The 21,592-nt window shown below is 45.9% G+C and overlaps 1 protein-coding gene across 1 annotated transcript in view; it reads left to right on the top strand.

Moving 5' to 3' along the window:
• The window catches only part of Dock2 (dedicator of cytokinesis 2), a 419,530-nt gene that overhangs the window by 103,558 nt on the left and 294,380 nt on the right, over positions 1 to 21,592 (top strand). Inside the window, exon 23 of the mRNA XM_052759023.1 lies at positions 19,482 to 19,590. Coding sequence (XP_052614983.1) covers positions 19,482 to 19,590 — 109 coding nt within the window. The remainder of the gene's footprint in view (positions 1 to 19,481; positions 19,591 to 21,592) is intronic.

Here is a 21,592-nt window from a genome sequence, read left to right as displayed (position 1 = left end):
AGCGCTTCCTCTTGGGCTAATTTGACCAAGAGCGAGCCCAGATTCGAATTCTCCACTTCTCTCCCTGTGTCTTTTGCAGTGCACGGTTTCTGGCTTGTCTCTAGTCTGTCTATGCCTACCTCACATCTGTCTGTCACTACGTATGAGTCCCTAACAAAGAACTTTTGCTCTGTGTTTATTGAGCAACACAGAAAGCATCACTCAGGGAAGGAACGAGGGATACATGCATAAATCTTTAGCAGAGTTTTACAGGGAATGCAACTTACTGACTCCAAGACTGGGAAGCACCCAGAAAAGCCACTATAACATGACAAACAGACTAGCAACCTGTATCCATATTACTGTCAACATTTATGGCAGATATCTGCTTTCTAAGATATATCTTTGATGTGCGCACTGTTTTCAGCAAATGATTATGATAGCACACATACGTCTACACAGGCATTGCTCTCTGGGTCAGGGACATGGAAGAGTACAAAACTTAAGATTAAAGCTATGCATCGTTGCAGAAACTGAGTACATGGGAAATTCGAGGCAAATCAGGTTGCCTGTTACATTGTTCTCTTAAAAGCAGGTCAAACAAACAGGCTGAATGCACAGCAGGACAGCAGTTTTAAGGCTGAAGTGACCTCAACGTGTAGTATTAATTGGCTGTGAGGTCCAGCAGTTTAGTCTTGTAGTATGTAAAAGATATTTTCATAATAATGTACTACTGCCACACATATACCCTTCAGACTGTCACCCTCTGGGGCTTTCCACATGTTCAGCTGTCCAGTTCTCCCTTTGGGGCTTCTGGAGGCTTTATTTCATGGATATGATGGGTTAAACCATGTGGTGTTGGTGAGTGATTTAACCTGAGGCATCTCTCACATGCTTGGATACTGAAGAGTAAGGCTCAAGGTCCCAACCCAATAATCTTACCTTGGTCTTCCCAGGGATCACCCTCTATCTGGAAGCTACTAAAAGTCCCAGTCACCTGTCATCTCACATGTCAAGCAAAAAGACATTCATCACTCAGCAATTCCAAGCATCATGAGTGCAGAGCAAAAGTGTGCTTTAATAAGTGTGTGTGTGTGTGTGTGTGTGTGTGTGTGTGTGTGTGTGTGTGTGTGTGTGTGTGTGGTTTGGGGTATGAGAAGACTAATGTGTTTCTTGTACAGCTTGCTAGACATGTATTGCAGAGAATGGGATACATAGAGATTTAGATCCCAGGAAAATGGAGAATGGGGCATGGAAATAGTGTTTTTGTGCAAATCCATCTGTAACTGCCTTTGAAGCTGTAACACAAGCTAAGAGGTATGATAACATTGAGGATGTGATCCAGGAAATTAGCACATTGAAAGGGGTGGGCAAGAGTTCCAAGTAAGCAAGGTCAGGGACACAGGAGAAGAAGCAGGAAGGACCTATATTCTAGGAGCTTGTAGAGGGAGAGTCGGCATCGCTGGCTGCTGCAGTGAGGTGCATGGAAGCTTCATGGTGCATGGAAGCAAGGCCACGGTGCATGGGAGCTCGTGGGAATTCCAATAAGGAGCTGACCCTTCCTAGAGCTTAGCATTATTTGAACTTGTGTTCTCTTACTATCACAGAATACCCAAGGCTAGCTCTCAATTCTAGAGCGGTGCCTGCATCACCTCAGCTTTGCTGAGGCTTTATGGTGGGCTGCATCCCATGGCAGGAATGATTCAAGAGTGGAGGGATATTGGTGAAATTATTAAGGCCACTCAACGTAATTAAAAGGGAGGTTTATTTTGTGGGGTAACTTACAAGTGAAGGGAAAGTTTACAGGGTCTGGGAAAGGTGCGGTGCAGTCCGGCGGCGGTGTTCTCTGGAGAACTCTGCTTGGTCTACCTCCAGTGTCCAGGGTCCAGGAACCAAGAGAGCCAGCACATCCGGATCTTGGGTCTTCAGGGTCCTCTCTTGGCCCCGCCTTGTAGGCATGACAGTTACCGTAGCCTCAATGGGGGTTGGAACTTCCAGATCAAAGCTGGAATGGCTACCCACTACAGAGGGGTATGTAACCAGTCCAGAAGCTAGATAACTGGGGAGTGGCCATTGGAGGTTCCACACCACCCATTACCACACTGATGACCAGGCTCCCAACTTAGGAACCCTGTGGGTGGGACACAAACAAACCATATTTGAGCCCTAGCAGCATCTTTTCTACCGTTCAGTCTAGAGGCCACTGGAGAAAGCCAAGAGATCCGGGCTCAAAGTAGAACTGATTTCCCATCATCCGCATGTGAATAGCCAACATTTGGGTGTCTTGTGCTGGGGTATGATCCTAGGCCTACTTCTCTAATTGCGGCCTTCAGTGGCTGGGCAAACTTTTTCATATTCTGCTCACAGCCAAGTATAAGACACTGTCTTGTCTGCTTCCATTGTCCCTTTAAATGGCTTAATTTTGTAGAACAAGACTATCCGCTGTAGACAGGTAAGAAAAAGCCATGGAGGACATGAGATGTTCTTCCTTTCAGGATGAAGCGGTGGGTGGTTTTCTTTCCTTGTTAACTCCTCGTCAGACGTCTGTGAGCTAGCTAGATGAATCCTTGCCCAAGAGCAAAAATGGCTGTTTCTGTCAAGTGTCAGGGCTCACAGTTCCTCAGAGAATGACTCAGACGTAGGAGCTATCTACTGAATAATACGGAGATTTAGCAAATGTGTTTGCAAATCCCTGTACTAAATATGAACTTCCTGGGTAAGAAAGGTCTAGTATGCCAGAGGAGTAAAGGTCAGCAAGCTCACATGGTTGTCAGGGATGGGGAGCTGTGTTAGGATGACTGCATGTGCTTCAAATGCACTAGAGGTAAGCATTGCCCGAAGAAGCGTTTGTTTCCTTAATAAGAATAACATATTATTCAATTATTGAACCTGCTGTTTATTATATCTTTAGGATAGAAGAAAAACTATAAGGAACCTTATGAGGCACATCTGGGTACTGTCCTTAAGGTCTCTAAGCCTCGCTTGCATCTCCTAGATGTATTTCCCTGATGTAGCTCAAGCAGAGACATGGGGACTACATTCATTTATTCACTCAATCAATCACTTAGCACTCGCTGTATACCAAACAAACATGAGAAACCCCTAGGGTCCCACCCCTCCCTGGCTACTCAGTGGCCTCAGTGAATGGGCTGTTTGCCGAGTGCCTTCTCTAGACCAGATTGAATATCTGGTCCAAGGGGGTTAGTCTTCTATTTTGTAGAGGAAAACAGATGTACTGGAGCCCAGACAAGGGTGCAGGGCAGGTTGTGGAGATGCTGAGGACACCCTAAGGGCAAGCTCTAGGCCATCATGGTTGGTCAGTGCTGGCCTGGGGCTCACAGACTTGAGAACTAAGACTGACCTAGCACCATTGTGATTTGCCTTGGGAAGCATGGTTATGTCCAAAGGTGCTGGGATACCCACCATGCTGAGGCCTTTCCCAAGTGCATAGTCTCTGCCTCACTGAAGGGCTGTGAGGCATTAGGAGACCTCTAAGAGCAGAATCTAGAGCCCCCAACCAGTGTTCTCATATTGTTGCGAGGACTTCCTGGCCCAGACACCTGAGCCCTGGACAGGGGCCCTCACCTTGTGGAGGTAGCATCTGTCCCCTCTCCTTTCCAGGAACTGTGCAGCTCAGGCTGCGAGGCTGTTCTCAGCAGCATGTCTTCTTTCCAAAGCCCTTCTTCTTTCTTCACATTGGGATAGAATCACGTTGGGAATAATTTTCTTATTCTGATGGTCTCCTTCTCTGGCTCACAGAGAGAGAGAGAGCATTAGTCCTGCCATCTATCTTATCCAGCCTAGAGTACCATTACTTATTTTCTTAGTCTCCCTATTCCACAGACAGCCCTGCTGCTCCCTATTTGGAGGTCCCAAATGCTCAGGCAGGCATCCCCCGCCTGTCACCTAGGTCTCATTGATTGGTGCACCCAAACCCATCACTTCAGCTGTCAGCTCTGCAGAGACTCAGATCTATGCATTCTCTGTCTCTGTCTCTGTCTCAGTCTCGGTCTCGGTCTCTGTCTGTCTCTGTGTCTCTCTCTTCTTCGACGGAAACTCAAAGTTATATTAGAAGCAGACTTACAATGTGTCCGCTCTCACAGCGGACCCACAACCCAGCATGCGGCAGGAGGCAGAACAGAAGGACTTATTCTTGAGGCTGTAAGTACTCCATGTCCGATCCACAATGGAATCCGAACGCTTGTCCCTTTAAGTCTTGTAAATCTACCACATCTTACCATCTTTATTTCAACTCCCTCCGCTTCCTTCTCACGGCACATGAGGCCCAGTGTCCTGCAGCATCCATTCTCTACAAACGGCCAATTCTCTGCAGAAATTTTGGGTTTCTTCAATAGATAGCTCTAGCATCTCAAATATGGAGAAGCTCATTTCTCACTCCAGTCCAGATTCTTGTTTCTCCTTGTCCTACAGCCCTGGCTAAGATTCTAGGTCGGCACTGGACAGAAATGTTAGTGTACACACTGTACCTTCTCTGTCTATTATGAGCTTAAGGAATTATGGGTTCTTAGTAATTTGATGATGATGTTCACTGTGAAGGGCTAATAGATTTTATTGTGATGGTTTGGATTTATTTCAACCATCTTAACTGTTCATTTTTTTTCCTGATTTTTGTCCTTTCTCCTTCTTTTGACTTGTCTCCAATTTTTTCATTTTCTTCTTCCCTTTTATTACTTTGGGAGTTATACTTTATAGTCGAGTTTTAATGGCTACCCAGGCATTGTATCATACATATTTAACTTAATAAAGTTCAAAGTTAATATCTTTTACATTCCTCCTGAATAATAAAGGGATCTCTGTAAAACTCACTTCTCTCTTAAATATTGTGCTATTATTATGAAGCATTTTAATTTGACTTTTACAAAGTATCATTTTAAATATTTGGCATTTTTGTATGTTTTTAACCAATAAAACTTTACCAATACATTGTACTGGTAAACATGGACCGGTACAATACCTAAAAATGACTGAGGAGTAGGGCAGGAGAGGTGGGTGAGTTAGGAGCACTGGCTCTGACCTGGGTTCCGTTCCCAGCACCAACCTCACAACTGTGTGTCATTCCGTTCCGGGTGACCCGAGGCCCTCATCGGGCTTCCACCAACACAGACATACAAAACATCAAGTAAAAATAAACAAATCTTTAAAAATAATGAAGGATGTAAATTTGATGCTTTTGATAACGATTTAAAAGAAGTTCTTCACACCTCCTGTGCCCTTCGCGCTTTTTTTTCTATTTCTGAAGGAAATACTTTAGAATCATTTGCAAGCCGCTCATTGACTGGCTTTATTCGGAGGTGTGAAAGAAAGTTTTTGTAGCTATAGACTTGGTTGTCGTTTGTCTGCTGATTGCTGTCTGCTGTTAGGGTTAACTGTATTGTGTCGGATTGTAGCGCTTTTTATAAGTTGTGTCTTTTAAGCACAGCTGACTTTTCTTTCTGAGGCCTTGTGAGTCTCTACCTTGTCTGCAGTGTCACTGGGGTGTCTGTAGGGAGGGATTTGCTTGTCCTGCTGGAAGCAAGTCTTCTCAGATCTGGGGTCTTGTGTGGTGACTCCCCAGTCGGAAAGCATCCGCATTCTTCCACGCTCTCTTCCTCCTGTCCGTCTCATGTATACGAGTGTGATGTGTCTCACTCCTGTTCTCCAGGTCTCACAAACTCTTTTTTGTTGTTTGGTTTTTTTTGTTATTTTTTTTTGAGATGGGGTTTATCTGTGTAGCCCTGACTGTCCTGGAACTTGCTCTGTAGACCAGGCTGGCCTCGAACTTAGAGATCCGCCTGCCTCTGCCTCCCGAGTGCTGGGATTAAAGGCGTGCGCCACCTTTCCTTACCTTCTTGGTTTTTGAGATTCATTCTTGATAATTGTGTGGGTTTTGTCTTGTTTTTATTTTCTATTCTTTTGCGACAAGGTCTTGCTGTGCATACTAGATGGCTTGGAACTCCCAGCATCCCTCCTGCTTCATTCTCCTGGAATCTGGGGCTGCAGTGCGCACACTGGGCCTGGCTGACAATGACTGTGAACCTGTTTTCTCCTGTTTGCCCTGTTTATGATACTGTGTACTTTTCAGAAAGTCCTAGCAGTGTCTGTCTTGAAGTGTTTTCTTCTAGCCGCTTCAGACTTCCAGGTCTTATATTAAGGTCCTTGATCTATTTTTCATTGATTTTGTGCTGGGTGAGAGATAAGGATCTGCCTGCATCCTTCTGAGTGTGGATACTCAGTTTTCTGAGAGCTATTTGTTGAAGAGCCTAGCCATATTTCTTGAAGCTAAGTTTCATTTAGCAGTAGACTTGAGTGTTCTGTGTCTGTCTGTCTGTGTGTATATGCATGGCTTCAGAGTGTGCTGGGTGTGTCTGTGTGTGTGCATACACAACTTCAGAGTGTTCTGTTTGTGTGTACATGCATGACTTAAAATGTGCTGTATGTGTCTGTCTGTGTGTTTATGCATGGCTTCAGGATGTACTGTGTTTGTGTCTGTGCTTATATGCATGGCTTCAGAGTGTGCTGTGTGTGTCTGTGTGTGTTTGCATGGCTGTGTGAGTCTGTCTGTGTGTGTATTCATGGCTTCAGAGTGTGTTGTGTTTGTGTGTGTACATGACTTCAGAGTATGCTGTGTGGGTCTGTGTGTGTATATGTGTGTATGTATGCATGGCTTCATAGTGTGTTGTATGTGTATCTCTGTGTGTATGCATGGCTTCAGATTGTGTTGTGTGTGTGTGTCTGTGTGTGTATATGTATGGCTTCAGAGTGTGGTATATGTGTGTGTGTGTGTGTGTGTGTGTGTGTGTGTGTGTGTGTGTGTGTGTATGGCTTCATAGTGTGTTGTATGTGTATCTCTGTGTGTATGCATGGCTTCAGATTGTGTTGTGTGTGTGTCTGTGTGTGTGTATGTATGGCTTCAGAGTGTGCTGTGTGTATGTCTGTGTGTTCGCATGACTTCAGGTATTATGTTCTAAGGAAAATCAGACTTCCCCTCTATCATTCAGGCACTGCTACCTAAAAGCATTTCCAACCAGAGATCTCTTTAACCAGATGTTCTGCCTGTGGACACAGCAAAGAGCATGAATTTGGGCAACACAATCCCAAAGCCCAGGAGAAGACTGGCTTGTGATTAGGAATCCTCAGCAGAGATATGCTTTCCTTCTCACTCAGAGCCAAGGACGCATACCTTCCTAGTGTTCCCTTCGGTGCAATCCACGTCTTTCTCATCTTCCTTACAGAGAAGGTGTAACAGACTGGGAGAACTGCTGTAGGCTAGGGTCTCTGGGTTAACCAGCTATTAATCCCTGATAAATTACCTGGCACATAGCACTTAAAGGAGAAATTATTCCTTTTGGCTCATGGTTTCAAGCGTTTGGTTAATGGCCAGCTGCTTTCCTTGATCTCAGGTCTGTGGAGCAGGGATGTACAGCAGAGGAGACTTCTTACCTCACTGCATGGTGGCTGGGGAGGAGAGGGGCAGAAGGGAGGCAGTCCCAGGATAATATAGCCTTCATGGACACGCCCCTAAGGACCTCCTTCTTCTAGGCCCCCCAAAGTTTCCACCACCTCCCAGTAGTGCTATCAAATCATGAATCAATTGATGGATTAATCCAGGAGATTATGTCAGGGCCCTCACAACCCCATCACCTCTCCAGCTGGGGTCCAAGCTGGATTCTCCAGCTGGGGTCCAAGCCTTCAACACATGAGGCTTTTTGGGGTGGGGCAAGGGGATACTTTCTATTTAAACCATAACAGTCTCCAGTAAGAAGGCCCAAGGAGCCACTACATTGTTCACATTCCCCAGTAGCCATCAGTGTTATGACACGACACTAGAGTTTGGCAGAATCCTTCACGGCAAGGCTGGATTTATTATACGACTTTGCTTTGGGTTGTCCCTTGTGGATTCCTTGCATTCTTGACAATTTTGTGATTCAATCTTTAAAAGAGAGGTACTTATTTTTGCCTGCATGTGTGTAAATGTGCCGCATGCATGGCCAGGCCTGTGGAGGTGATGCATGAAGAGAGAAAGAGTGTTGGGTTTTCTGGGTCTGGAATTACAGATGGTTGTGAGCATCCATGTGAATGGTGGGAATGGAGCCCGGGTCCTCTAGAAGAGCAGCCAGTGCTCCAAATTGCTGAGCCGTTCTCCAGGCAGCCTTGTGATCTGATGTTAAATCCATTTTTGGCAACAGTTTGCATTTGCAATTCTTCCTGGGGTATTTTGTCCACCAAACAGTCAGTGTTAGAGCTCTGCAAACTTCATCCTGTGTTGTAGCCAGAGGGATCTTTCCAGAGTTCAAGTTAGACGAAGGGCTGCTGCCTCCCTTGTCCATAGGGATACAGTCTAAGATCCTCGTTACTAGGGCCTGGTAGATGCCTGAAACTGAAGAAAGTGCTGAGCTCTGTACATTTTTTCCTGTATGTACCTATGATGAAGTTTAACTTATAAACTAGCATAGTAATAAATTAAACACAATGGCCGGTGGTAGCACACAGCAACTGAAACAGTATGCTGTCGTGGAGGTGATGTGACTATGTCCCCCTTTCCTTCTCTCTCTCCCAAGAGTTGAGGTGATTGAAACTGCAGGCAGTGAGACTTCAGGTGGAGGGGGTGAGGCTGCTGCACCCCCAACTCCTGAACTTCGTGTCTTTGCATTACTCTTGGAAGGAGGAAAACTGGGAGCCTGGGAGGCTGCTCTGCTCCCGGCAGCCCCTGCCCCTTGTTTCCATCAGATCCCTGCTTATCCATCTCCCTGGGCCACCCTGCCCTCCATCCCTTTGATTCCTGCAGTCCCTCCTGCTGTGGGTCTGTGAACTTGATGTGACTGTGCCCTTTCTCCTCTTCACTCTGCTTTCCTGTGTCACCCTAAGCTCTATGCCCTGCCAGTCCAGTCTTTTCTGGCTTGGCCAAATCTTCCTGATGTATGTCATCATTGTCTATGTGACTTCTCTGTGCAGCGCATGTCACAATTCCTGTTTAATTGTTTGGTTGCTATTTTTGTTTCCCATCATACATTTTCTTTTTCTTTTTCTTTTTTGGTTTTTCGAGACAGTCTTTCTCTGTGTAGCTTTGCGCCTTTCCTGGATCTCGCTCTGTAGACCAGGCTGGCCTCAAACTCACAGAGATCTGCCTGCCTCTGCCTCCCGAGTGCTGTGATTAAAGGCGTGCGCCACCACCGCCCGGATCCCATCATACATCAGTGCAAAATGATAGTGACTCTACGGAGTGACTGTGCATGGTAACTGGTACATTGTGACAGTTGCATCATGACTGTGTATAGTGACTGTGCAGAGTGATTGTGCACAGTGACCGGTATGTGGTGGCTGTGTATAGTGAATGACACATTGCGACAGTTGCATCATGATTGTGTATAGTGACTGCACAGTGACTGTACTGGCACAGAGCATCTGCTGCATAGTAATGCTCCACATGTCTTTGTCAGCTGAATGATCATCTTGTGAAAGCACACCTGCTTAAATACTGTAGCTAAGGACTCAGGGACAAATGTTTTTCAGCCCTTCTTCCCCTTCTCTTACGGCTTTCTCCCCGAGATAACTCGATTGCAGTACTCCTTTGATTTCATGCCAGGTATTTACTGCTGAGTCAGCAAGGTCCAATGACGAAAATGCTGCCCTGGACTGTAAAGCCTACCTGCTTGGGCCAGGTATTTCTTCCTCTATCAATATTTCCTACTTTGATTAGGTTTTATATAAAATCTGTTGCCTCCCCGTTTACAGTAAATAGCAGAACTTGGCATCTCCTAAGCTCTGAACGTCCACAGACAGATAACGCGTTGAAGACTTTTCCCTGGCTTACACTGCAGCCTTTATCTGCTGTGTGCATTCCAGGATCAGCTTTCCTGAGCCTGGGCTTTTGCTGTTCCCCACCCCGGCTTCCTTAGGCATCTGTTGGGCAGGTAGAATGCCTGATCTGTTGCTAATTCACAGGCGATATCAAGGTCTGGAAATAGAGATGAACAGCCTTTCAGCGCGTGGGTATTTCTTGGGAGTTTTTGAGCTGCTCCTAGAGCTGACAGCTTCTAAGGCTTTAGCCTAGCGTTTATTCTTCCTAACACTCAGCAATGACACAGTGCATGTCTACTCCATGCACATTAGCCCATAAGACTCTTCCTCCTTTAAACACCTGCATTGATAACACAAGTTTCCATTTCAAATAAGTGAAAAAAAATCTCTGTCTGTGGTAACAGCTTGGTCAGCATTAGCGATCGAGCACTGACAAATGCTGATTGGGCAGGTCACCATGCCAGGTACTGGGATGCACCCATGAAATGGGTGAACTCACACTTAGTGTTCCTGGACGTTTTAGTTGAGTGGGGAAGAATCATTGAGCAGATAATCTTGTCGGTGAATGTCAATCAAGAGGTGTGCGGTAGTAGCCTAATGAGATTAGTCTTGCCGTGGGGCCTGGAGGTTTTTCTGGACAAATGTCATCCAAACTGTGGCCTCAGTGCTGAGCGTGTGCTGTGGGGTGAAATGAAGTGGAGGAGGGTACAAAAGGTGAATAAAGCCAGAGGGAGTTCGCTGAGATTTGGGGCTTTGACTGTAGCTCAGCAGCAAAGCACATATGCTTGTATGAATGGTACAAACTCCTAGGTGCATTCCCCAGCAGTAGTAGGGGAAAGAGAGAGAGAGGGAAGGGGAGAAAGAGGAAGAGGGGGAGGGAGAGAGAGGAGAGAGAGAAAGGAGGAGGGAGGGAGGGAGAGGGAGGGAGAGAAAAAGAGAGAGAGAGAGAGAATATGAATCCCAGATGGACAGGGAACTAGGGCTCAGAGTTGAATAACATGCTGAAGGTCACAGCCTTTACCAGTGCTGGTGTTAGTCTATAACTCAGTCCCTGAAACTCAAACCATCGTCCCTTCACTGAGTTCCCCTCTGCTGGCAGCTTGCCGGCCTTCTTTCTGTCTTGCTGCTATTGAAGTAGGTCTCCAGTGATGCAAACTGTACTGCGTTTGAACTTGATTTTCCTTGGATGTCCTCAAGTTTTACTGCGCAGGTATTTTTTATGATCCAAGGTATTAGTAGGGAAAATGTTAAAGAATTGTTTTTAACTATGTATACCAAATGCCAGGGCTCTCAGTGGAACAGAGCAGGAAGCTTGAGGTTAATTATCCCTCTCAGGAAGCCAGGACTCAAAGAACAAGGTTCGCATGCTCGAGGCATGACCACAGCTTAGAGCAATAATAACTTGACATTTCTTGGGTAATTGTCTGTCTAGCCGCAGTCAATGCCAGAAACCAGGAGGCAGGAGAAAGATCAGATTCTCCACTCTGTGAGCATCCAGGGAATCTGCCTCTAGTTGTGTGACTTTGTGTTAGATTCCAGCACTTGCCCCAGGTCCCCAGTGAAATGGGAAAATCAGGGGAGACTGCAGAAAAGGAAGGCTGTAGAAAGGAGCTGGAGAGCAAGATGCATTCACCCCGAAGAAAGAGTATTTCTCCCTGTGAAAAACTGTAATATTCTCTTGCTCAAATATCAGTATGTTATGCAAGTGCATTATGGGACAGTTGTCACTTATCCCTTTTCTAAGAGGTAACTAAATTACCAGTTTAATACATCTGTCCTGGCTGGTTTTTGTGTCAACTTGACACAAATAGAATCATCTGAGAGGAGGGAACCTCAATTGAGAAAATGCCTCCTCCATAAGCTCCAGCTATAAGCAAGCCTGTATGGCATTTTCTTAATTAGTGATTGATGGGGAGGGCTCTGCCCATTGTGGGTGGTGCCACCATGATCCTGGGTTTTATAAGAAAGTTGACTGAGGAAGCCGTAAGGAGCAGGCCAGTAAGCCGCACTCCTCCACAGCCTCTGCATCGGCTCCTGCCTCTAGGTTCCTGTTCTATTTGAGTTCCTACCCTGATTGCCTTCAATGATGAATTTATGATATGGAAATGCAAATGAAATAAAGCCTTTCCTCCCCAAGTTCCTTTTGGTCGTGGTGTTTCATTCCAGCAACAGAAACCCTAACTAAGACAACACTGGTTTCTAGTTTTATTAGTTGCATGTGAGTAATCACTTTAAAGCTTTTTTTTGTTATCATTTAAGATATCATAGAGGTCTAGTATGCTATTAAAAGAAATAATTATTGGATAAAATGATAAGTCATAAAGGAAGTACCTAGTTTCTTCTAGGCACCTACACTTTTACCCCAACTGGTCCATAGAGAGTGAGCTAACACACTGGTGGAGATTAGCTTCTCCTTGAAGTCATTGATGCAATCTAGATTTTTCTCTAAGTGTCTTGAAGCATGAAAGAATATATATGTGTTTCTATCCTTAGAAACATTGTTTGGGAACATTCAATTTCTAATTATATCAGAGTAAAAATGCCTGGAATATCATTTTTCATGTTAATGGAGAAATTTACTTAAGAGCAGAATTATGTGACTCAGTGGTTCCTGCCAAATGACATAAAGCCTGTGGCTTCTCTCAGTAGGATGAAGGATGGCACAAGACACACGTCATAGTCTTCTCGTGACTTTACAGCTCCTTCCAAGTCTTTGCTCGTATCTTATTACCTCCTTAACTCTTAATTTATCACACAAGGTTGCCATAATTTAGAAGTAAAGTGAACGCTATGGATGGATTATTTTTCTTTCATTTCCCCCCATATTGTTATCTTCTTTATATATATTATTACTCAGACTGTTTACTCTTCACCTGAGGCAGCTTTTCTTCAGTGATTACATTAATTTTTACGCATTCAATCTAGACATTTTTCAAAGCAGATTCTCCATGGGTTGAGCTCATCTTCTTTCCTCCCGTCCACAAATCATTCTCCCCTGGGGTGATTTAGAGACGGGTTCTTTAGGATGCTTCCTTGCAGTTTGCCCTGAGGGGCGATCCTTCTTTAACTGTCACCCTCTGGAGGAACAAGGACTTAAGCACAGATAATTTTGTCTTTGACAAAAGGACTGGCACCAGGCGCCATCTGAGCCCTGCCTGTTGGCTGCTGTTGGTGCTCCGTGAAATAATGCCTGTGTGTGGGTCTCTCTGGCCAGCAGGGCCTGTTGACAGCTCACATTGTTATTGACTGTAGCATATTCATCCCACCCCTTATAGATTTCTGCTTTATTCATTCCTGCTTCCCTTTCAAGCAGGTCACTCTTCAAATGAGATTTTTCTCTGGCTATTGTTAAGCAAGATATCAGACTTCCAGCTCATTGTACCAAAATTCCATGTCTCAACCAGCAAGATCTTACTAAAGGCCTACGAATCTTGGTGCTTTGGGAAGGGTGGGGTGGTGACAGCGACCTTCGGGAAGGAGGTGTATAAGGAATAGAGTCTTCACTTTCATGACCCTTTCTTGCCCTGCTGCATTGATGTTGAACAAGCCTGAAGAATGCATTGAGTTTTGTTCAATCAGAAGAATTGCAAAGTGCAAGGATAATTTTCAGATAGACTCAGACAGGTTGTTTGGCTATAATTACTCTTAACTCAAGTGAAGCAATAAAGACAGAGATGGAGAAGGGAGGGGAGGGAGAGGGAAAGCACTCTCGAGCCCTTGGCTCTGATCTGGAGCAATCACTCTTTAGAAACTAGGAGCTGCTCAGTGCACAGGCTGTCCTAATAAAACAAGTGATGGGCTCAGATGTAGGAGCACAGCCAGGTTACCTTGGATTTAGAGCTTAACTAGAAAAAGTCTGCCCCCATCAGTCCTCCAAAGCCATCCCTGGGGTAAGTGATGCACCCCCGTGCACCCACCTGCTCCAGCTATGCTGGCCATTGTCAGGCTCTGTTTCTTAGTGGTGACCTTATCTAGTATATAAAGGGGTGAAATGTGGAGCCAGGGACACCAGTGCTGGCTGTGTCCTTTGTTATCGAGTGAAATGTAGCTGAGCATCTATGTCCTCATCACTGAATGGTCACAGCAACTGCAGCATAGGGTTGCTGTGTAGATCAAAGCAATCAAACCCACAAAATGCCAAGAAAATGCTTAGTAAGTAGCGATTTCCTGTAGCCATAGTTGTTTAGTAGTAAAGGGGATATTAATGCAGGCTGTGTAGCCAAAGAGAGCTCTCAGACCATGCTCGAGAGCTTGGAGGGCTGTTCTTGAACTGAGAAGAATGCAACTCAGTTCTGACTTACCAAGGCATTATCTTCAGAGTCACCACCAAGGGGCAAAATTGGTTTACTCTGTGATCTATCATTTATTGCTGACTTGCTCTTAATGGTCCATATCTGTTGCTGGAGATGAGAATCTTATGACACAAAATGCTTTAGTATCTGTCCTGGGGTTCTATCCTAGGTGGAGAAAGCAGGCATACAAGTGATCATGAAAAACAAAGCTCCGTGACAGGGACATCTTAGGTGCTTTGTTACTGGGAATGAGTGGGGTATTGAGCATGTATCAGTTAACGTGGGGAGTTCACTGTAAGGAAGTGGCCTCTTTTCAGCATTCATTGGGTGCCTGGTGTCTCTTGGGGGCACAAAAGTATCCTGACCTTGTATGCAAGATAACAAAATGGTGTAGTGATCTTACTGTTTGAGTAACTTTACCTGGCTCTATAGAAGATCGTGAAATCATTTAAAATAGATTTTTTTTCATTTAAAAAGCTTTCAATTAATTTGATCTTTCCCCTGGACTTCTGTGAGATGTGAGGTGTGTGTCTTGCCAAGAAAAAAATGTAAGCAAGAATGTGACAGGGTGAGAGAGAAGAAGGGTACTGGGCAGAGGACTAAACCTGTGGGGTGGATTTCTGGTACTGCCAACTAGGAGAGGTTGGGACAGAAAGGCAGTGGTGGGTGGTAACACAGGAGGAGTGGACACAAAGACAGAGAGGCGCTCCCAAGGAGATGACAGCGCCACCCAGAGCTCAGGCTCCCTCAGAGCACCATACCTTCTGAAGCCTTTCTTTTCTCCCACGTGAGACACAGATACTGACAAGTTCTGTCAAATGAGCCAGTGTGGAGCGGAGACACAGCACAGTGCCCGAGTTGTGGGAATACTGAGCAGCACCACTATTGTCTGCTTTTCCTCAGTGTGTGGTGGTCAGTGACGGAGGTGGGACTCCTTTCTGTGTGAGTTTTTCCCGTTAGCCTCCAGTGCAGTGACTGGCATGTGGTATGTGCTCAGTGAGGGGCAGGCCTTATGGAGTTGCTGACCTCTTCCTCCATCAGATGCATGAAGCCGAATAAGATGGATCCAGAGGAGAAACTGGAGGTTTTGTAATGATAGCTAATATTTACCAACTGTGGACTAGGCTCTAGACTGCTGGTTGTTTCATATGCACAGCATGGTGGGAGTGTCCTTTATCCTAACATCTGAAATCTCAAATGCTCCAAAATCCAAAATTTTCTCAGTGCCAACCTAACTCCACAAGCAGAAAATTCCATACCAAGAAATTTCATTTTCTGTACAGAATTATTTGAAGTGGTGTATAAAATTACCTTCACACTTTGTATATAAGGTATAGATGGGTTATAAATGACTTTCCTGTCTAGAGGTAGATCATTACTTACATGCAGAAACTCCAGAAAGCATTCTGAATCTGAAGCACCTTTCCCTCATCCCTCTCAGGGCCAAGGGTTATACTATTTATGTTTGATTTTTAGAAGAACCTTATGGAGCAGTATTTCACTAGTTAAGGAAAAAGTGCCAAGGTCATGACCTCATAAGTGAAAGAGCATGGCTGGGGACCCAAAAAGTCTTGTCTCAGAGAATCTGGAAGCTGTTGGGAAGGTACCTGAAAAGATGGCTTAGCCAGAGCATCTAAAACTGGCTGAGATATGGAAAGAAAGGGACCCTCTTTTGTCTTTTTCCAGCCCGGGGCTGCTTTGTTTAGGGCCCCTTCCCTGGGCTGCTGTTCAGGACTTGGCACCTTGAGCACAGGCTGAGGCTTTTCGTTCCCATGGAGGAGGTGGGGCCAGGCCCTGTGCGCACCAGATGGGCCCTGCTGCATTGACTGAGTGTTCAGCTGTGCAGCATCTCCCAGCATGCTGGGCTAGTTCCACAGGCCGTGGGGGCTGTAGTGCCGGCTGTGGTTAGGCTGGCACACCTGGAAGCCGGGACTCACAGGCTGCTCTAGTTTTCCTTGTGGTCAGAGCCTCAGCACCCTTCAATAATTTGTTCTCTGGCAGACTCAGCAGGTTCCAGAAGCATCTTTCTGATGTTCTAGGCCAGAAAAAAAAAATGTTTCCTTCACAAAGCCAAGACACAGAGCAAGGGCTGGGAACGATGTAGAGCGTCCATCTGCCATACCCTTGACTTCAAGGCTATGGTTAAAGCATGTCAGCTATATGAGGCTTAGTTTTTCCATTGTACTTCCCAGGGAATACCCGGAGGCCTAACCGCCTCGCTCTCATGCACTTAACTTTTCCATGTACTCTAAAACTCCCGTGTTTTTTCCTTAATCCCTAATTACTTGAAATATTCTATTTACTTATTATACTCAAATTGGAGAGCTTGTCAACATAAGCACATCTATGTTCAGCAAGCAACAATGATTGCTGATGTTCAGTTAGGCACTTATTAAGTCACGGCTAAAATATTAAGCACTCAAAACGCATCTTTTTTTTGGTTTTTGTTCTCACAATAAATAACTTTTGTGGGGCTGACTGACTTGCTGGTTAAGAGCCCTGGCTGATTTTGCTTGAGGACAAGCCAGGTTAAATTCCTAATGCCTATGTGATGGCTCACAACAGTCTGTAACTCCAGTTCCAGGAGATCGGATGTTCTCTTCTGGCCTCCGTGGGCACCAGGCACACAAGAGGTGCATAGACAGACATGCAGGCGAAACACACATACACATAAAATAAAAATAAACAAAACGACTTTAGAAAATAACTTTGCATGAGCATTATATCTTCTATATATTAACAAGGCGAGTAAGAGTCCAGAAAAGCAGGATTTGTATTTGCGGGGAGTACATGGAGGAGGATGACTCCACATAAAGTCACTTCCGGGAGGTAGATCCCCATTTTCCTCCCAACTGTTGCGAGGTTGCCCGTCCCGGCTGTTGCCTGATGGGCGTGTCATTCTGCTTCCTCTGTGGAAGCCAGGCAGGCACAGCACCTGTTCCTCTCCCTGGCTTGAGTGGTACACAGATACTTAGCTTTGACATATGTAAAAGAAGCAGATTGGAGTCCCACTGAGGCAGGGACCCCACGTCTTTGCTTCATGGGATTAGCATCATCTGCCTTCCCTGTTTAGAGTCCCAGAGCAAAGGAGAAGAACGCTGAGTTCAAGCTATGGGTACATCCTGTGACCTAGAGCAAATCGCATCTCTTGCAGGTAGACACTAAATTCAGAGTCCTTCAAAGGCAATGGTCAGTGAAGTCCTTGCTTTGCTCTGCAAGCCTCTTGTCCTTCCCACCTCAATGAAAGAATATTCAGAAGACATCGATTCCGAGTTACTCCCCACTCTGGCCCCGTGTCTCTTCTTTGTCTAGTTAGGGCATGGACTAATGGCTTACTAGACTTCCCAAGAGCTCTTGGCTTTGAACCCCAGACCAGGGAGCTACAAGAAAAAGCAGTACTTTGTGAAGATCTAACTACAGAGAAGGTGAGACAAAAGCAGTTGGGGCTGATCTGCGTAAAGAAGGAAGTTTATCATAAGGGCAGTTGTACAACTTACAAAACCCAAAAAGATTTAATGAGATGTGGCACAACTGACCCAGATGGTCCCCAAAGTCTCTTCAGGGGAGAGTTCCTAAACATTCCCCCGAAGTCCTGCTCTTAAGACGACTCAACAAAACCCATTTAAAAACAGATTTATTTTGATTTTATGTGCATGAGTATTTTGCCTGTATGTTAGCATACCACATGTGTGTAGTGTCACCAGGGATCAGAAGAAGACATTGGATTGCCTGGAACTGAATTCTAGATTTTTTCTTTTTAGCTGTGGTTGCTGGGAACTGAACCCAAGTCCTCTGCAAGAGCAGCAGGTGTTCTTAGCCACTGAGGCATCTCTCCAGCACCAATAAGACCCATTATAATGTTTTCTTTTTAAATAAAATTGTCAAGTCCCACAGGCAGGGGAAAGAATTTCGATGTGGAGGGTAGAGGAAGGATGGGCAGGTCATCTAGCAGAAAAAATGTGGCTAGAAACCATCTTTGTGAGTGGAGCAGGTGGGTTCATGAAGAGGGCCTGCTCAAAACTGCTTCTGTCACGCCCAAATACTCAGGGCAGGATGCCTCATATAGAGAAAACACATCTGTGCAGAAATACTGGGCGGCCAGTCCGTAGGTTTAATGAGGCTGGAGGGAGCGGACAAACTCCGGAACACAGACCAGAAAGAGCCACAGTGATACAGTTTATTGATGATTCCCAGGCAGCTATGGGCAGGGGAAAGGGTAAGAGATGGGCCAGTAGAGAAGGAAGTGAGGAAGAGACTGAGGGAGGAGGGCAGAAAGAGAGTGATGGCCTTAGAAGAAAAAGGGCGGAGGGGAGCAAAGGGATGGGGCGGGGGCTAGAGACAGAGGCAGCGACAGAGGAGACAGAGCCACAGCGAGAGAGAGTGAGTGAGTGAGTGTGGCTGAGGACACAAGCTGAGACAGAGGGCCCGAGGAAGGCAGGAGGAAGGCCAGGGGCAGGTGGAGATTTCACGGAGGAGGCAGTAGTAAAGTGGCTGTGATTGGCTGGCCTGTTGGGGCAGGGGAGCGAACAAAACCGTTAAGTGTGTCAGCGCTTTATCTCAGGAAAGCACCTTTACCAGAACGGGCTCAGGCTGGTTCCTGACGTGTGGGCTCTGACAGGAGAGGTACTCTTTATCTGAGCCGAGGACAAGAGTGCTCTTGTGTGTGCTTTACACTGGATGCCACAGATTAGGCTGTGGATATTTCATGCTTGCTGATAAAAGCTTGTTTGGAGAAGCTCTGGACTGAGCGAGGCTGGGGGAAGAGGCTCAGATTCTGTGAGGGGATGGCTTCCAGGCAGCAGCCCATGTTTATATTAGGAGAGGACCTGAGTCTTTGGAAGTATTTTCATAGAAGCTGATCTCCTTGGTTAGATGAATGAGGGTCTGTTTTGTAAATTATATATTTCTCTTATGTTAATGTTAGTTTTTACAATGATAACATAGGATCTTTATAATCAGAGGAATGCAGCTTTGAAATAGGTAATAAGTGTACTTCTGAATTGAGGGGGCAGGAGAGCATTAGCCATGACCCCAGGACTGGCTGTGGGAGTTCAAGTGACCAGCAGGTGGTGGCTAAGTGGAAGGAACTGCACACTTGAAAACATTTTCCCTTGGGGTTTCCAGGAGACTTTGAAAATCCAAGGTCCACAGCTCAGATAGCATTGCTTTCTTTGTGGTTCTTCAAGATAGAATGAAGAAGATGGAAGAGGGGCAGCTTTATAACACTCTGAGTCCAAAGGTGCCCCTTAGCACAGAGCATGTGCGGCTCCTCTCTGTGACAGCTACCACATCAGCTCCTCCCTCTCCGCACAAATCGTCCTCTCCCACTCTGGAAAGGAAGGTTGTGGCGGTGCACGCTTTCAGATGTCTCGCCAGCTGGCTTGAGAATGACCCAGATGTGTCTCCTTTCAGGCTTTATGAAGGCAAAGAACAGATGGAGTTTGAAGAATCTATGAGACGGCTCTTCGAATCCATCAACAACCTGATGAAAAGTCAGTATAAAACCACCATCCTTCTGCAGGTTGGTTCACACTACAGAAAGATGCCCTGTTTGTCCTTGGCCACCCAGTGCTGACAGTGTGCTCAGCCTCCATGTGTGTCCTTGGCCACCCAGTGCTGACAGTGTGCTCAGCCTCCATGTGTGTCCTTGGTCACCCAGTGCTGACAGTGTGCTCAGCCTCCATGTGTGTCCTTGGTCACCCAATGCTGACAGTGTGCTCAGCCTCCATTTTTGTCCTTGGTCACCCAATGCTGACAGTGTGCTCAGTCTCCATGTGTGTCCTTGGCCACCCAGTGCTGACAGTGTGCTCAGCCTCCATGTGTGTCCTTGGTCACCCAATGCTGACAGTGTGCTCAGCCTCCATGTGTGTCCTTGGTCACCCAATGCTGACAGTGTGCTCAGCCTCCATGTGTGTCCTTGGTCACCCAGTGCTGACAGTGTGCTCAGCCTCCATGTGTGTCCTTGGTCACCCGATGCTGATGGTGTGCTCAGCCTCCATGTGTGTCCTTGGTCACCCAATGCTGACAGTGTGCTCAGCCTCCATGTGTGTCCTTGGTCACCCAGTGCTGACAGTGTGCTCAGCCTCCATGTGTGTCCTTGGTCACCCAATGCTGACAGTGTGCTCAGCCTCCATGTGTGTCCTTGGTCACCCAATGCTGACAGTGTGCTCAGCCTCCATGTGTGTCCTTGGTCACCCAGTGCTGACAGTGTGCTCAGCCTCCATGTGTGTCCTTGGTCACCCGATGCTGATGGTGTGCTCAGAACCATCTGCTTTTAACCATTTGTTAAAGGGCTGAACTGGCAACCTGCTTTTAGGATTGTGAGGACCAGGGGCTCCGCTGGTGGGAGGAAACTGATTTATCGCTTGTTTCCCATGGATGTACCAGTATTTCCCTTTGAAATAACTCTGAAGCTTTTGTCATCTGGAGAGAAAGAGGCTAACTCTGGCTACTTCTAGTGGTGGGGCTGGGAGTGTGGTACTCTTATCCACTGGGGCGCTGACAGCCTAACTTGTAGTTCTCATCACCATCAACTCAGGTATCCTTTTGGGATTAAAGCATCTCCTCAATGGGTAAAATAGAGGATGGGTCATCTCACAGTGGTTTTTGGTACTCAGCCATGCACTATGCAAGCCTGTAGACTTCTTGAAGGCTCTTTCTGTGTTGGGAAAAAAACCCAGCAGCTTGTGATTAAAAAGTTTCACAGCATTAACTCCCAAGGACTGGAGCTAGGGTGGAATTTAGCCTGATGTTTTCTGAATAGAGAAAACCCAAACACATTTATCTGGATCAATGAGTTAATGCAGATTGCTTCTTAAAACAAAACAAAGCAAAACAAAAACCTACATTATCCTCTTAATTGCTAATTTAAATAGCCACGATGCCTGCCGTTATGCCCAGGACTGCCTAGTCCCTGGTTGGAGTTAATGAGAAAGGAGCATTCAGGGAGGAAGGAGGTGAAGAGGCAGAGGCAGCATCTGCCTACAGGGCATTTGCTGCTGATGCCTTGGGTGCCAAACTTTGCACATATGATCCCTTGGATACCAAATTACTGTCATAGGGGTTTTCTCATTTAATTGGTGCAGAGTGTGGCTAGGACAAGGGGGGAGAAAACTCCCCGGGAGATTTTTAACTTGAAGCAAAGTTTGGGAATCACTGAACTGTTGATTTCTTTGGGTTTGATGAATACTGAGAACCTGTGAATATTAGAGAGGTCTTGGAGTCATGCATCTTTATATCCTTAGCACTTAGGAGAGTCCTGATGTTGGTACTTAAGAAAAGGTGGTGGAGTGAAGGAATTCACATCAGTGTGGAAGCTGCAATCCAGCTTGTTGACATGCCTTCCTTCAATCTTCATTGCTGGCGAGTGGGATGACCGGAATTCAGATCTTCCTGCCCAGCTCTGGGAACAAGGCTCCACAAATTGCATTCCACTGTGCTTGATACCACTCATTAAGTGCCCACCATGGGTGCCGATGTCCTTGGAATTAGTTAGGACCACTGACTTTACAGTTTTCACCTTC

This window comes from Peromyscus californicus, unplaced genomic scaffold, assembly GCF_007827085.1.
Source record: "Peromyscus californicus insignis strain IS unplaced genomic scaffold, ASM782708v3 Scaffold_3__1_contigs__length_106647218, whole genome shotgun sequence".
In the NCBI taxonomy this organism is placed as follows: Eukaryota; Metazoa; Chordata; class Mammalia; order Rodentia; family Cricetidae; genus Peromyscus; species Peromyscus californicus.
The sequence above is the reverse complement of the archived record's forward strand: the minus strand, read 5'-3'. Positions and strand labels throughout refer to the sequence as shown.